The sequence below is a fragment of the Orcinus orca genome, chromosome 1 (genome assembly GCF_937001465.1).
Source record: "Orcinus orca chromosome 1, mOrcOrc1.1, whole genome shotgun sequence".
Taxonomy (NCBI): domain Eukaryota; kingdom Metazoa; phylum Chordata; class Mammalia; order Artiodactyla; family Delphinidae; genus Orcinus; species Orcinus orca.
The window spans coordinates 41,817,273-41,834,924 of record NC_064559.1 but is presented as its reverse complement, the minus strand read 5'-3'; the positions used below and the strand labels follow the sequence as shown (position 1 = coordinate 41,834,924).

The 17,652-nt window shown below is 40.4% G+C and overlaps 1 protein-coding gene and 1 long non-coding RNA gene across 19 annotated transcripts in view; one reads left to right on the top strand and one right to left on the bottom strand.

Moving 5' to 3' along the window:
- LOC117203449 (uncharacterized) overlaps window positions 1–17,652 on the top strand; it is a 96,063-nt gene that overhangs the window by 27,327 nt on the left and 51,084 nt on the right. For 10 of the 18 annotated variants that reach the window (XR_007473095.1, XR_007473097.1, XR_007473096.1 and 7 more), the window contains 2 exons: window positions 8,038–8,179; window positions 16,099–16,167. Coding sequence is in view for 5 of the 18 variants with exons in the window: in XM_049701083.1 (XP_049557040.1) it covers window positions 16,099–16,167 (69 nt within the window). In the remaining 13 variants the exon portion in view is untranslated. The remainder of the gene's footprint in view (window positions 1–8,037; window positions 8,180–16,098; window positions 16,168–17,652) is intronic. The other 8 variants (XR_007473098.1, XR_007473099.1, XR_004486217.2 and 5 more) reach the window with 1 other exon arrangement.
- LOC125961940 (uncharacterized) lies at window positions 10,623–16,680 on the bottom strand. Its single transcript, XR_007473124.1, has 3 exons — window positions 16,567–16,680; window positions 15,733–15,781; window positions 10,623–10,699 (listed from the first exon to the last, which is right to left on the bottom strand). It is a non-coding gene; the product is annotated as an uncharacterized LOC125961940 (long non-coding RNA).

Genomic DNA, 17,652 nt, shown 5'->3' with positions numbered 1-17,652 from the left:
AGAAATGAAAAAGGATGAGAGGACACCAACCTGAAAGCAAAGCTTGGTTTTGGTACAGGCTTTACCCCTTGAACCAAATAATTTATAGGAGCTGTCCACTCAGAAATCATATAATTCTGTGACTTTCTACTCCGACACCAGCATTTAAATAATAGAATCCTTCAGAATCACAGTGATCCATGTGAGTCTTCTCTTAATGAAAGGGAGGTATGAAGCTTTTTTTGGAGAGTCTGACATACCCCAGATCTAGTGCTAATAATGAGACATAATTACCTCATATAGTTTTTTTTTTTTCATTTAATAATGCAATTCAGTCACTCTAAGTTTCAGGTTTTAAAAGGGCTCAGACTTTCTATACCTCATTTAGTTTTTAAAGAACTTTAGGAGATAAGCTTGTTCTATCTGTGATGAAATATCTTCAAGATAAATTATGTTTAAAAAAAAAGATAAAATACAGATGAGTGTGAATGACATGTTCCCATTAATCTTTTGTGGTTTTTTTTGTTGTTGTTTTTTAAAGTAGGTCCTTGTATATGCCTAGAAAAATTCTGGAAAGCTACACAAGAGAATGTTAACAATAGTTAATTCTGATAAATTTACTGGGGTTTAGGAATAAAGAAAAAGATTTTTACTTGTCATTTTATATTCTTTTGTACTTTTTTTGAAAACCAAGGGCAGGTATTAATCTAGTTCTTATATCCCCTTTAGGAGAAAAGAAATAAGAGGAAAATTTGAAGAGCTAAGGGAATCAGTATTTGTAGTACAGCTCATTTTATTGTTTTCTTCGTGTGAAGAAAATATTAAAGTAGAAGAAAAGATGGTTGCCTAAGTACAGATAAACCCATAAGGTTTTCTTATATAGGGGTGAGAGGGGAGAGCCTAGGTTGTCTGCTCTGCCTTTGGAATCTAACTTCCAATTTTTGGCAGATGCAGCTCAGAGGTAATTGGAAGTGGGTGAAACAAAGGCTTGCCTGTGCAAGTATGATGCAGTCACAGTGATTCAGTTCTTGTTGCACAATGTAAGATTCATTCATTTCTTTATTATTCTTTGCTTTGGTGTGTAAAATGTGTTTTACATTTGAATAAAATGCCCTCAAGTATAAGAAAGAATTCTGAACCCCTACATGGTATTCATAATCTAAGCCAACTGTAAAACACAAAGATAATAATCCAGATATAGAGTTGTCTGAGAGACGTAGTATGTGATGTTTACTTTAAATAAAATGGCAGTCCCCTCCTTAGTCCCAGGCAAGAGAGGTCTCTGCCCTGCATCCTGGGCTTCAGAGGGCTTTGCAAACACACACACACACACACACACACACACACACTGTACTATAGGATACATGAGTACCTCTATCTCAGGATCTGGTGCTCAGCACAATATGGAATAACCTATAACCCTAAGTATCTACTCTAGTAACTAACACAACTCAGGTCCCAGGGAAACACCTCATCACATCTCCTGCTAGAAGTTTTGTAAATTACACTGCCACCAACATCAGAGTCAGACATTCTGCTGGTTATGAGGAGGATTTGAGTGGAAGCAGTAAGTTCATGAGGTAATAGAAAAGAAAAAATTCACTTGTCAAATCCTTCTCAGATACCACGAATACAATAGATTCTTCCATGAAGAAGTACCCTTTCTTCCCCTTCCAGATCCTGAGTCCTTCTTTCCAGAGGTAATGCTTTTGAGTTTTTTGCCACAATTTCTATTTTTCAGATAAGCCATATACAACTATTTACATAGCATTTATATTATATTTGGTTTTATAAGTAATCTAGAGATGATTTAAAGTACATGGGAGGATTTACATAGATTATATGCAAGTACTACACCAATTTATATTAAGGGACTTGAGCATCTGTGAATTTTGGTATCTGTGGGCAGTCCTGGAACCGATCCCCATGGATACTGAAGGACGACTATATGTATTTTATTACTCATCCAGCATTGTCAGCTCCTTAACAGAATACCTAGGCATATCCAATAATAAGGAAATTCTGTTGTCTTTCATATTTTGCCCATATGAAAACCACAGATTTCACCTACTTTTTCAACTTGTGTGTTGGATTAGTCAGCTTGGGTTGTCATAAGATACTACAGACTAGATGGCTTAGACCAGGGGTCCCCAACCCCCAGGCCAGGACCAGTACCTATTAGGAACTGGGCCTCACGGCAGGAGGTGAGCAGCGGGCAAGTGAGTGAAGCTTCATCTGTATTTACAGCCGTTCCCCATCACTCACATCACCGCCTGAGCTCCGCCTCCTGTCAGATCAGCGGCGGCATTAGATTCTCATAGGAGCGTGAACCCTACTGTGAACTGCGCATGCAAGGGATCTAGGTTCCTTATGAGAATCTAATGCCTGATGATCTGAGGGGGAGCTGAGGCGGTGATGCTAGCACTGGGGAACGGCTGCAAATACAGATTATCATCAGCAGAGAGGTTTGACTGCACAAAGCCCATAATAAATCAATTGCTTGCAGACTCATATCAAAACCCTATCAGTGAGTGGCAAGTGACAACAAGCTCAGGGCTCCCACTGATTCTGCATTATGGTGAGTTGTGTAATTATTTCATTATATACTACAATATAATAATAATAGAAATAAAGTGCACAATAAATGTAATGCGCTTGAATCATCCTGAAACCATCCACCCCCCACCCCCAGTCTGTGGAAAAATTGTCTGCCACGAAACCAGTCCCTGGTGCCAAAAAGTTTGGGGACCGCTGGCTTATACAACAGACGTTTATTTTTTCATGGTTTTGGAGGCTGGAAGTCCAAGATCAAGGTGCCACAGGGTTGGTTTCTGGTGAGGCTTCTCTTCTTGGCTTGCATATAGCTGCCTTCTTGCTGTGTCCTCACATGGCCTTTCCTCTGTGTACTTGCAGAAAGAGATTTCTGGTGTTCTTCCTCTTATAAGGACACCAGTCTTTTCAGAGTAGGACCTTTTTGACCTATTTAACTTTAATTACCTCCTTAAAGGTCCTGTCTCCAAATGCATTCTTATTGAGGGTTAGGGCTTCAACATATGAATTTAGTTGGGGACACAATTCAGTCCATAATAGGTGTTCTGAAGGTGTATTTGTCAAGGTAAAAATATAGAACATGCTTTAGTTAACAGTTTTTTAATTTATATAACTTTTACATATTTATACATATGGCACATGGTCCTCCATTTGTACTTTGGGGCCCTGCAAATGTAAGGGGCAGGCCTACAACAAAGAATATGCTACAATTTGTGCCTAAAAATGGCTTCCATCAAACCTAGCCCAAGGGGTATTTCCAGAAGTATTTGTCAATGAATAAAGCTGTCTTTCAAAGGGATGAGCTATATTATGATGTAGTAAGAAGGCTCCAAGGGAAATCCCTTTAAGATAAATACATGCATATCAAAAAATATAGGAAAACTATAAAACTTTAAATGAAAAAAAGAGTTGGACACCATAAAAGGTAACTTCATTTGCTAAACACAGACTGTGTAAGGAACTGAAACAGAAGGAAAAGGCACAAAAAGTGGAACTTAGGTCAAATCCACCAAGAAGAGGAATGAGGCAGAGCAGTACTGAAGGCTCAGAGTGATAAAAGCAGAAACCCCCGAACAGGAAATGAAAGTCAAATGACAAAAGATAAAGGGAAATTAAGAATTCTTTATATAAGGAACTAGAGGAATAAAAAGGAAAATATTGCCTTATTTGGTGCTGGAGGGGGAAGTGCACACTTACTAGCCTAGTCAACACAGAGATTCTGAGGGAGTCAGTACTGCTCCATGGAAACAGGCAGGCCGCCTGGCTCCCAAGAGGCCTCCCAGCCTGGCATTTGTTACAGGGAATTATCTCCAAAAGCCCCAGTTTCCGGAATTGTAAGTTGAAGGTAGTAACAGTGGTTCCTGAAAGATCAAATCAGACAATGTTCATAAGGTACTAAGCATAATACTGGTTCCTAATAAATGCTGGCTATGTGGTAGCTGTTATTAATGTCATTACAAACTTATTACTCCAATTTTTTATTCTTTCCTTATGCTATTATTTATTACAGATAATAGTATGGTAGTTATATGACCTTGAAATACACACGTAATTACCGTCCCACTAGATAAGGCCATCATTTGTAATAATCTGTTTTCATCAACACCCTTGACAATGAGCCATTAGTGACAAATTTTACTAACTCAAATTTATAAAAATGGAACAGAAGCAGCTTAAGCAATATTACCAATGTGATACAGTAAATCAGTGACTTAGCTGAGTACAAGACTTGCATCTCAGAGTCCTGTACTCTAGCTAGGATGTCCTGCTAGGATAAAAATAGCTATTTAGTTATTTTACATTCTTATTTATAAGCAATATCATGAAGCATAATGTCAACAATGATTTAGACTGATTTAATTATAGAAAAATCTATATTTGCAAACTAAGGACAGCCAACATTGAAGGTACAGAAGCATTTAATAAGTAATTATTAAATATTATAACAAAAATATTATTACAAATTTTTCACAAGTTGATACACTTATTAAAAAAAACCTCCTGATCTTCCATACCTATCACACTGGAAGTGTATATGTTTTATATATTTGACCTTATTTTCTGCCCCTCCATAATACTAATATAAATACTAGTGATATTAATAGCTAATTTTATTCCTTTTTCCTTACACCTTCCCTGCCTTGAAGGTCTCCAGCTTTCACTTATAAGACATTACATAGAAGAAGGGTATAAATTGGTGAAGAGTCTACAGAGTGAACATTTATCCATCCCAAATACCATAGTAGGAACCAGAAAGTCCAGACAACTAGAGGCAGTAAACATCCAGACTAGGGGTTCCCGGATTTAGGGTTCAGGGCTCAGTAAATTTTCAAAAAATTGGGGGAATGGGCATCGAGATGCCACCATCTAATTTGCCAAGTAAGGACATTTAAAACAGCAACTACTACCATATACTAACATTCTTTACTAATAGAAAAAATGTGAACTTTAAGAAAAACCAGGTAGGTAGGACAAAAACATCAGAGTAAAGGCAATTAACAAGAAATGATAAGTGATAACCTTAAATCTTTTTCTCATTTTGTTGGAGACCAATGAAAATGAACTGGCCTAATTCCGTGGACTGGTCTCTGAGAGCTGCTCCAGAGACTTCCAGAGAATCATTTGGGGGCCAAATAAGTGTAAAATACAAACATAACCAGAGGACATTTATTGAGGGGTCACGCTGTTCCAAACCCTGTGCTAAGGAGAGATGGCCTACTGCGGCGTTTGCATAGAGGGGCCTGCCCCTGCTGCTTTCTGATTCTAATCACCATGAAACCATTACGACCCAAAAGATCTCACTGCTGAGCTGGTGTTTCCAAAAACATGATCTCTATATGACATTTTTTTTCTTTTTTTTTTTAAACATCTTTATTGGAGTATAATTGCTTTACATTGTGTTAGTTTCTGCTGTATTCTGTATGAAATTTTAAAACTCCAGTATAACAAAGACTTGAGTGGCTCTTTGGAGGCCATTGCAGCAGAATCTAGCCACAACTAGGATTCAAAGTTCTTTCACAAAGGGACAGAAAGTTTCCAGACTTTTTGCCACAAGCTTCTGTGCTATGACAAAGCACTGCTTTGACCAGTGTACTGGCCCTGGTCTGAGACCACAAGAGCCAGCCAGTTATGACAAATCAAAAATAGCCCCATAATCTAAATCAAGACACATGGAGAATGATCCCCCTGAGTCACCCAGACCCATTTGCTACATACTTTATTTTTGGATAACTTTAGTGGGTACAGAAAGTGTTTCATTTGCTGGTTTTTCCTCTTCAAATAAGAGTACAAAGAAAGGAAATAAGTCGTGTGGTTTTGTTTAACTTACTATGAAGGTTGCATCTAGTATGGATGATGTGATTCCTCAGCTTTGGAGAGCCCATGGCTAATTGGTTGGGATGATGTGTCTCTCTGGACTCCTTAAACTGCCAAAAAGATCTTGGCTCATAATCTGTTGCATAAGAAAATTTTGTTCCGAGGACTACGTGTTTATCGTTCCAAGATCTTTGTTGCCATTCAGAGTGAGAAAACACAAGCAAATGAGAATGTTGATGAGGAACAGAATGTGGTAGAGAGCTTGTTTGCCTTATTTAGGCTTATTTCCTGTTTGAGATTTGAGTTAGTTGAATAAGTGTTTATAATTTGCATTGTAAATCTTTTTTATTTATAAATTGATTTTTATTTATTTACTTTTGGCTACATTGGGTCTTCATTGCTGTGCACGGGCTTCTCTAGTTGGTGGCGAGCGGGGGCTACTCTTCGCTGCAGTGTGTGGGCTTCTCATTGCGGTGGCTTCTCTTGTTGCGGAGCACAGGCTATAGGCACGCAGGCTTCAGTAGTTGTGGCACGTGGGCTCAGTAGTTGTGGCTCGTGCTCTAGAGCACAGGCTCAGTAGTTGTGGCTCAGGAGCTTAGTTGCTCCGTGGCATGTGGGATCTTCCCGGAGCAGGGCTCGAACCCGTGTCCCCTGCATTGGCAGGCGGATTCTTAACCACTGCGCCACCAGGGAATTCCCTGTAAATCTTCTAAATGTTTCATTTTAGCAAATGTATTATTATCATTGTCCTTAAAAATGATTTCCGTGTTTCTTCACCATCATCTGGCTTTCCTACCACTCCAAACATATCCTATAGTTCTTCTTCCATTCACTGCTGCTCAGCCTTCTCTTTGTTCTTGTAAAATGCCAAGATCCTTCTCACCTTAGAGCCTTTGCATTCACTGTTTCCTCTGCCTGCAGTGCTCTCCCTATCATCTTTACATAGCTGGTTCCTTAAATCTCTGTTCAAAATAATTCATTGGAGAAGCCTTCCCTGACCACCTTGGCTGAAATAACCCATCCCTATCAGTCACTCTCTAGTGCATTGCCTTATGTTATTATCTTTACAGCTCTTATGAATGTCTGAAAAGATCTTGCTCACTTATTTGTTAGCTTACAGTTTACCTTCTCTAGAATGAAAGCCCTGTGAGAATAGGGAGTTTGTCTTGTTCGTTCTTGTAGCTCAGCCCTGGAATAGTGTCTGGCACATAGCAGCACTCAATAAATATTTGTTGAATAAATGAACAAAAGGATAGAAGAATTCACCAGCTTTTTCATATTTTGTGACCTTCATCCTGGAGAGTTCATGACTAAATGGCACAAAGGCTAAAGTACGTTCCTCGGTTCTCTTGATAATTTTATCAGTAAATATAGGCCAAATGACTGATGATGTCAGTTGTCTGGCATGGCTGTCTGTGATTGGTCATATCACTAAACAGTTGTCACATCTCCACTTCACTGAAATTATGTCGCTTAGTCTGAGAGAGCAATCAGATAAGAACACAAATAAAACTTTAATATAAAAAGGAAAGGTTAGATACTGTGATTTAGGATAGATAAAGACTTCTTTTTTTTTTTTCGCAGCTTGCAGGATCTTAGTTCCCTGACTAGGGATGGAACCCATGCCTCCTGCAGTGGAAGCATGGAGTCCTAACCACTGGACTATCAGGAAAGTCCCAAGACTTCTTAAAATAAAAATATCTAATTTAAATCAACAGCTAACCTGAATATTATTTGTAGAAAAAAACCCACTGAAAGCAAAAGGCCCATTCTTTTTCATTTGTAAAATATTGATATAGAAGTTCCAGTTAGAAAGGTAAGAAAAAGAAATAAATGATATAACTATTTTAAAGTAGAGACAAAATTATCTTTATAGATAACAATTATCTACCAGGAAAACTTAAGATAATTTTTTAAAAGGACTAATAATGGAGTTCAGTGAGGTACAGTTAAGAAATTATAAGCAGAAATAGTTATTTAGGAAACATGAAGGAAAAAAATAGCTAAAGAATGTTATAGATATTACTAGACTAGCTACAGTTTTTTTCTTTTTGTAGTGTCCAAACATGGCATTAATCTTAGACTGCAGAATATATGACTGTGGACTTTAATACAATATTGTGTTTCCTATGAAAAAGCATAAATTATCACTTGTTCATTCTGCTAACATTTATACTTCTACTCTATTTATAGTTCTGTACCAAGAACTATGTAGAAAATAAAGGTAAAGGAAGAAAACATGGTCCGTGTTCTTGAAGACTTTATAATCAAGTTGGGAAGAAATAATGTACACATGTGAAACTACTAGAAAATTTCTTCTGGTAACATTTATTTAGTAAGTACTTATTCAGCATCTAAAGAGAAGGTCCCTTTGCAAGTTGTATGTGGAACAGTGGGTGGACTTACCATAATTATGATTAGAACTCAATCATTGCCATCTGTGCAAGCCATTGGGGGAATAAGGCAGAAACCTTTATAACAATAAAGCAATTAAGCTGAACCTTGAAAGAGGAAGGAAGGCTTTCCATGAATAGAGAGAGACCAGATGGCATTCCAAGTGGAGGGCACGACTTTGGGTAAGAAGAGAAAGTATAGGACATGTTTGTGAACACTGAGTACTCCTGTTTGGCTGGAGCACAGGCAGAGAGGAAAGGGAACTGGCAGGTAAGACCAGAAGGAGAGATTGGAGTTCAGGTCTCAGGATGGGGGTCTTGCATTCCGAATTGCAGAGTTTAGATTATAATTTTTGAGCCTTCAAACATTTCCAAATAAGGAAGCAACCTTACAGCTCAGTTATAGGAATATTTGTCTGATGGCAGCATATGGGTTGAATTGAAGCATTCAATTCAGGATGGAGGGTCTGTTAGGAAGCTTTGGAAAGATAAAAGAACAAATAAAATTTTAACGTATAAAGGAAAAGTTAGACATGATTTAGGATAGACAAATACTTCTTTAAATTATCTACTTTAAACTAACAGCTAACATGATAATTACCAGTAGAAAAAAATACAATACTAAAGGCAAGAAGCCCATTTTTCCCATTTGAAAAGTATTGATCTGGAACTTCTAACCAGACCTGAATTAGTCTGGAGTAGACCCGAGAGACACTGCAGAGATGATACTGAAGGACTTTGGCACCCAGAACAGTGCCTGGCTTTTAATAGGTATTCAGTAAAAATTCATCAAATGAATGCTTTTCTGTCCTCCCTTTGTAAGTTCTCAGGGGTAAGACCAATTGCCTCTCTCTCTCTCTCTCTCTTCTTTACTTTTTCCACACTACACCCCCCAGAGTCTGGCATTCAATGAATGCCACCTCCTAGAGATGTTGCCTCATTAGAGGTGTGTCCTTAATGAATGTCACTTCATTAGGTATGGGATTGAGAGATATGGAGGAGTGCAGAAGTATTCAGTTTTGAACTTATTTCAATGTTAGTGGCATGTTTTCTTTCACAAATATTAATAGGGAATTTAGGAGAAGGGGCTGGTTTGGAGGAGATGATTTGTAAACTTTTAAACCGATGCATTTGAAAGACTAGGAGAATTACCTAGATGATGCGATCCAGTAGGTGGTTGAAAATATGAAGATAGAACTCTGTAAATAAGTTGGACTAGGGGTAAAGATCTGGGACTATCTGCATAGAGATGTTAATTGAAACAGTAGGAGTATTTGAGACCACCAGAAAGGAGGTATACAAAAGGAAGAGAAACTGAGTTGAGGACAAATCTTGGGACATCCCCTTGTTTTAAATGAGGCAAAAGAGGAGCCAGCTGAGGAGATAGAAGTAAGTTAGAGTTGGGAGGCAAACTGTATTCCAGTTGCTCCACAAAGGGAGAAAATTTTCAAGAGTAGTTCACAGCTGCATCAAATTCATTAGGAAGATTAGTGAGGCTAGAATTCAAGAAAAGCTGTTACATCTGGCAGTTAGCGTGAGCATTTCAGCGTCTACATATGTGTGGAGGGAGTGTAGGAAACAAAATCAGATTTGAATGGACAAGGTATGAGATAAAGGGAGTAAAGATTACTCTCTCAAGAAATTTGGTGGGCAAGGGAGGGAGGAGAGAGAAAAGATAGAGGTGTTTGACCAGTTTCTTTGTAGATGCCCCACCACTAAGTGAATAACTTGCCCAAATTTTCAAACTACACACTAGTGCTGTTTAGCGTCTATCTGTCTATAAAGTCCCGTGATATAGTCTGTTGCCAACAAATAGTTGCTGCTGACCTCCTGGAGCAGCAGCATGGACTGGGTTCCATGGAAGAAGACGCAGAAGTGTAAATATAAGGACAGCAAGTTGAGAGAAACTACATATGAAGCAGCAAAGAACCATACAAAGAGCAGAGCCAGAAGTAATCAGCTTGGTTCCTTAACATCACTGACCCCGTGTTCTGTGCCAGGCACTGGGATCTGGCTAAGGGATGAGTCTGGAGGGCGAGTATGGTCTCTGCTTCATGGTGGGATGAGTCTACTAATAGCTTCTAACCTGGAATAGTGAGGGGCTGGAATAGGGAGAGATGTCCCTAAACTGAATTTGGTTTTAATGAGTCAGAGGGGGGAAGAGGAGGCAACTTTCAACCTGTGGGACCCACTTGAAGACAACACAAGCACAAGGACTGCCTTCCTGTGGGCCAGCGAAATCCCCTTCTGACCGCAGTGGATGTGGAGGGTTTAAAGGCGCACGAGATTACAAAGGTGATCCTGAAAGCTATTCATTGACCGTGAATAGCTACCCCTCCTTAAAGCCTGAAGAAATTGTTTCTTTTCTGCTTGTTTTTGTCTCTCCCCCACTATTTCTCTGAGTTGAAAGCAGAACTATTCTTCTTTGTCATGGTCACACCACTGGTTAGGAAAATCATTTCCTGCCAAAATAAAAAATAAATACATGTTCACAATCTATGATTTTCACGTGAAAATCCCTCCCAAGATCGGGCAGTGCTTGGCCATTCACCTTTTTGGAGTAGGAAGAAGGAGGAGCTCACCATAGTCATCAGAATCCACCCACTCTTTTACCCACAAACTGCAAGGAGGGTACAACAGCCTCCCCAGATGCCTTGTTATCTTTTGTCATCTTTGTCATGAGACCAAGACTGTGCTCCTTGAAGACCCATGTGATTCAAAGAAGTTGGTTGAACTTTATCCTTCTTAATACCACTTGATATCAGACCCTTTTCTTAAGAGCCATTTCATTTTTAATATTAGGATTAAGCAAAGTGACTGCTAAGATCCCTTCCAAGTATAAAAGACATTAAGGGCTGGGTGTTAACTAGTGAACTCTCTCTCGAGGGGCACTATTAGCTTGTTTACTCCACTAAGTCTAAAATACAGGGAAACGAGGCTTCCAAAATTCAGGAGAGCATGGTTGTAAGGAAGTGACTGTATAATATTCTACCACAGGCCCTATTTCCTCAGGATAAATGAGAAGCAGAGATGTCCACTGAGACTGAGGACTGTGGGTCTAGGCAGTAATTTAGAGGACTCACGCGAGTTCTTTCACCTGTGATATTCCAGAATGACATCCTTGAGCTTAATGCGGTACTTTGCATATCTGGTTTGATTAAAAGTTTACCAATAAACACAAATTTTCAGGAAAGTTCTGAAGGCTTGGAAACTGTGTAATTAGTGTGAGATATTCAGTGAAGAGTGGCAAAGAATCCTGTCATCCAATCAGTCTTTAATATCTGTGAAATGGATGTGCTAACAGCTGCTGTCTAGAAAATCACAACCATTCCAATGAAGGTGTCAGGTTAATGAGTTTTGAAGAATCCACAGCATGACATTTCTATTCAGTATGGATCAGATAACTAACTTTTGGGATTTCTCTGGGGTCATATGGGATTTTTAATGTATAAATTCAAGGGGTGGATCTAGGAAAAGGCCTAATGTCCAGCAGCAAAAACAACATAGTCTTCTTAGGCATCTCAGCATAATCATCTCAACTCTGGAGAAGGGACTAGCTAGGTGGATGTGTGTTTTTGGTCTTCAGTTTTACCCCCAAATTTGTATCACATAAGACTGTAGAGCCCATCTGGCTGGAGTCTCTCCCTTGCTGGCTGGAATGGCACGTTGCAGGAATAGTGGGTGAACCCTCAGGAGGAGCTGAGGGTCCTCCTGAGCCAACAGCTCGCAAAGAAACTAAAGCTCTCAGTTCTATAACTGCAAGGAATGGCTTGACCACATGAGTGGTTGGAGAAGCAGATCCCTCTCCAGTCAAACCTTCAGATGAGAGCCCAGCCCTGGCTGACACCTTGGCTGCACCCTGTGATACCATAAGCAGAGAACCAAGTCAAGCCATGGCCTGACTCATGACTCACAGAAACTGTGAGATAATACATGCGTGGTTGGATGCTGCTAAGTCTGCAGTTATGTTGTTACACAGCTATAGAAAACTAATACATATTCCCCCGATGTCTGCTGAACCTCCTCCCTCAGGCCTACATTGACACTAGAGTCCCCCAGGGTATGCCTAAGGGGATTATGGAGAGAGAAATAACGGGGGGGGGGGGCAGGTGAGAGAAGGGAAGCAATAAAGGTTAGTCACCCACTCAGCTTTTCTAAAATGGAATAGGTTAGAGCATACTTTTCTGAGGCTGTGAGAACAGCCTTGTCTCACCTCAGGATTACACTGAGCTCCAGGCCATGACTAACTGCTCCTCAGAGGCTTATCTCCATCTACTCCCCAACAGAGAATTAGGAACCTAAGATCACCCAGTTCAGAAAAGGCTAATATGTAATACTTATATCACCACTTTCTAATGCAGCACCCATGGCAGACATAACTAATCGATTACGGTCATTCCAACTGAGCCCCTTCACAGAGGACCACAGAGAAGATGGGATTTACTCAAGGTCACCCAGCAAGTCACTGAATGATCTAAGACAAGAACCCAAAATAATAAAAACAAACAAACAAAAAAAAAACAAAGTAAAATAAAATGATTTTTTTAAATTAAAAGATAAGACAAGAAAAAAAAATTTGTATCCAAGACTCAGAAGCAAATGGTGCAGTTGTGCTATGGTGATGAACACCCTGGAGATAGAGAAAGATTTCTTTTGGCATCATTGTTTCTGGCAGCTATGGGCTCATGGCTCAGGTAGGCAGGTTGCTGTCAATGAGATGAACCAAAACCATACATTTTGTGAAAAGTGGTCTCTGTTCCTGAGTAGAATCTAGATTCCCTTAGCAGAGGCTAAAGCCAGGAAGAATTCTCACTTTCATTTACAATGGGGCATTTTCTGATTCCTCTATTTTTTTCTTCCTCCTTTTAAGTTAAGTGTACCACAAAATATTTGGCAAGAGTCAGCCGTAGTGTAGGGACTCAGAGCTCTCACTCACTGTGTGTTACAGGTTTCTCACAGGCTCTCTCTCCGTGCTTTACAGAGAAAGCAGGACCAAGGAGAGGGCCTTCCACCCTCCACCCTGCCCAGTCGCCACTGGAGACCTTACCCCTCCCTGTTCCAGACTACCTGCTGACCTTGTGTTGTTTATTTTCTCCTCCCAGTTGGTGCTTGAAGCTTACTTTAGTTCAGTTTCACCTGGATACAAATGTTAATGGGACTGCAGCCCTATTTCTAGACATGAGAACTTGACTCTTTCACTCTGTCCAGATCTAACCAACGGAGATGTGGCAGGGGAACAGTTTGCTCTGAGTGAAGCTTTCCTTGTTCTCGTAGAAGAAGGTGACTCTTGGGTTTGCTCTGGCCACCTGATCAAGTCTGGAGTTCCAGGGTTTCACCTTGCCACCTATTTCAGTGTGAGCTTGATAAATCCACGTGAATTCTGAGAGATTACCGTATTTCTAAGATACTCAGTTACTACCAGTGTAAAAGGGGGAATAATGTTCCTCCTCTTTTGGGGTTGTTATGAGAATTATGAGCTAAGGTACTGGAAAGTGCCTGACACAGTGCTTCTCAAGAGTTTGGCTTTTGTCAGCTTTTCTTTGAGCTTCTGAAAGCACTCTTTCTCCTGAAAAATGCTCGAGGATGCAAGTTCAGAGTGACACATTCTCTTAGTATCATGAGGAATACAGTTAATGAGAAATGACTTCAGTTTACTGCATCTGCTAGTAATCCTGTGATGCCATCGCAAAACAAAAAGCACATGACTACTCGTAAGCCTGTGGTACCTGAAAAAGAAATTGGATTTTGACTCAGAAAATTAGGCTATACAGCTAATCGCTCTGATCCAATAATGCGGCCCTGCAGAATGGCATCATCAGCCCTGGGACACAGAGGAGGAGGGAGGGCGAGCAGGGAGAGTAAGCACTCAGGGAAGGGAAGCAGCTGCCCAGTTCTCCAGACACACAAGCCAATTAAAAATTCATAAGGAGATGTTTTATATCCAATGTCTAATACCACTGCTGGGTCACAAGCTGCTCTGAGCCAATCAATAGTATTCATCATCCTGAAAGGAACTAGTGATTGCATGTTTATGAGAACTGGGATGTTTTCCAAGCCAAGGCCAGTTTCTGGTTACTTGGAATGTGTCACCCTTAGAAATATAGAACTTATTTTGAAAATGGAACCCAAGACCTTTTAAAAAATTATTCAGAGAAGAGGAGGAGAGGTACTTTTCAAATCTAGGGGGGAAGTGTTTAAATTCATTTTTAAGTCAACTGAAGGACTAGTTTTTAAATTGAAGCTACTTTTTTGTTTCAATCTTTGGTGGACAGTCTTTGTATATGATTCCTTTTTACTTAGATCTAGAATTTTTTCTTTTTCTTTTTTTTTTTTTTGGCGGCGCCGTGCGTGGCATGCAAGATCTTAGTTCCCTGACCAGGGATTGAACCTGTGCCCCTTGCAGTAGAAGCACAGAGTCTTAACCACTAGACTGCCAGGGAAGTCCCTAGAACTAGAATTTTAAAAATAACACTTTAGCGTACGTGTTCAACTCCTCCAAATACAAGTGGAAATGTATGAGAGTGAAATCACAAAAAGAAAAATAAATGGAGTCCACTTTATCATTATACATCACTAAGTTCCAGGTTGGTTTGATTTTAAAAAGCTTTTAAAGATCATAGAACTTCAACTTGAGTTTCATGGTTTGCTTTTTACACAGGCAATGATTTAAAGGCAGGGGGAGGTAGAGACAGCAAGATGAGTCTTAAAGGTTATGTGCTCAGAAGTCTGCTGAGGATTTCAGGGGAAACCACAACACAGTCTGGTTAGATGGGAAAAGCACTGAGAAAACCAGGGCTTCCAGGTGTGGCTAAATGAGAGCACTTCCTGAGGTCTTCAAAGTAGATCCTATTAAACGCCATCCCCCCACGCTCGCTCACAGGTGCATTAAACATCAAGAGCTCACAAATGGAAAGCCTTGGAAAATCAACTTATGAAGCAGGAAGGTAGGAAAGGAAGAAGGTCAGAATGGGATAAGGCTTTCATCCTCTCCCTGGTGATGGTGTCAGGAAAGAAGCTGTGCCCTTGCATCTGTGTAAATAAATAAGATTTCTTTTAATGGCTGTGAAAATAACAGAAGACCATTGTAAAACAAAGAAAAAAAACGTAAAAAATAAGAAAAGAAAAATCATCCATAATCGTACTGTCCTGAAAAGTCTATTTAACAAGATGGAGTATTTTCTTCCAGTCTGTTATATCTGTCTTGATATAGATATAGGAAAAAAGATATAGTACATTGGAATTTTTCTGTAAATAGTTTTATATCCTGCATTTTCAATGCATATTTATTTTGTAATCATTTTCACATGTCAGAATTTTCAGATGTGGTATCTTATTGTTCAGTTAGGAGTCTGTTAAAAGGATATGCCATGCATTTGCAATCCCCCAGAGTCAGTTCATGCAGGCATTTATAGCCTGCCCATCTCTGTGCATTGAGCCCTTACTTGACTGTTTATTTCTGTTGCCACCACTGAAGCCTGCCCCTTTCCCCACTTACCAATTATGTGACCTTGGGAAGCTTCTTAACTAAGCTTCAGTCTCCTCACCTATAAATGGGGATAATTTTATAGAGTATTACATAATGATCGAGTAAAAGAATATATGTGTTAGTTTCCTCCCCTCTGCTCTTTCTTGGTTTTCAGGCTTCTCCCAGAAGCAGCTATAGAGTAGTGTTTAAGAGCTTAAGCAAGTAACCTAGGCTCTCTGTGCCTCAATTTCTTCACATGTATATTGGGAATAATGGTACCCATCTCTGCATTCATAGGTTTTCAGGGAGGATTAAATTGATGATCAACATAAGGCACTTTGTGCCCGCACAAGTAGGAGCACAATAAATGTTGCTTCTTCCTTTATAATCTTACAGGATCTTTCACGAACGTCACTTCATTGTTTTCACCAGAGCGTGAGCTCCTCTATGGCGTCACAGTGGACGGTAAGTTCCCCCTGTGGGCTGCCTCTTGGAGTCACTGTCTAGTGAGCCTCCAAGCAACCCAGAACCCAGGGCTGGGCCCCTCCTCACTGTAGCCACACCTTGCGGTGGGCTCCAGCCCCGGAGTCCCCTAGCAACCCCTGCTTGTCCCGTACTGGAACAGAGGAGCCCTTTGGAGGGAGTGGCTTGAGAGGGAGAGACCACCTTAACCGCAGATCAGCATCCAGGTATTAGCCAGAGGGAAGAAAGTCTGGCTATGAGAGAACTTCTGAGAATTGATTGGGTCAATTTTCAGAAAAGGCCCTGAGGGAGAGAGAACCTCAGGGAAAGGCCGTAGCGACTTTCTCTTCCTCTTGGGCCTTTCTTGGGGGAGGCCTCTTTCTGACAAGAGGTGGTAACCACCTTGCTTTGGTGCCACCAGGCAAGATCACAATGAGAGGACAGAATTCACCCAGAAAGCAGGGTGTGGTAGCAGTCTTGAAGGGTGTCTGCCCTGCCCCCAGCCTGCATGCTGTACTCCAGCAGAGGTTCTCAAAGCATGGTCCCTGGGCTAGCAGCATCAGCGTCACCCAGGAACACATGAGAAGTGCAAGTTCTCCGTCCTGCCCCAGACCTGCTCAGTCAGAAACTGGGGGAAGATGGGGAGAGGAGGGGAAGTCTGGATTCCTCTTTCCCAGGCCCTCTCTGAGGACTGGCTAAGTTCCTGCCCGACATTCTTATCTCCACTTCTTTTGTTTGCTTGAGCTGATTTCAGCAGATTTCTGAACTAAAGAGTTTTGAGTAATAAAGCAGGGGTCATTCAAAGAAAAACAGTAAGAGAAGCAAAGCTTTGAGGTGCCTATGCCCCCTGCTTCAGCATCCCCCCCTTTGGGTGCCCCAAAGCCGCTGATCAGGAAGCCTGGTCGTGACTAGTGCCCGCTGTCCCTTCTTTCTGGGCAGAGAGACAGACCATGCCAAAGTGGTTTGTCCCTCAGAATTCTGCCCAACGAAAAAATCAGGTATGGGCACAAATACTTATGTACAAAGATGTTCATCTCAGTATTATTTATACAGGACAAAATGGAAGGGTGGAACAACCCAAATAGCCAAGAGTGGAGGTCGAACCAATTATGGCATGTCCATATAACGGAATATTATGCAGCCACAGAAAATGATGTTTTTATAAAACACTTGGTGTCAAGGGGGAAATGGTATCAAATAATGTTAAGTGATAAAAGATGAATACAAAACAGTATGTACAGACTAAACCCATATACATGCATAGAAAAAATCTAGAGGTAAACACAGAATGTTAACGGTGGTTATCATCTCTGGGTAATAGTATCATAGAGTCTTTTTATTTTTTTCTTTATACTATTTGGTATTTTCCAATTTTCCACAGTGAACATGTATTACTTTTACAAATAGGAGAAAACGCAATGACAGTGTGTGAACTTGGTTGGCCATTTTACCCCTGCAAGTCTCCGTTTCTTCAACCTCCGTGGCACC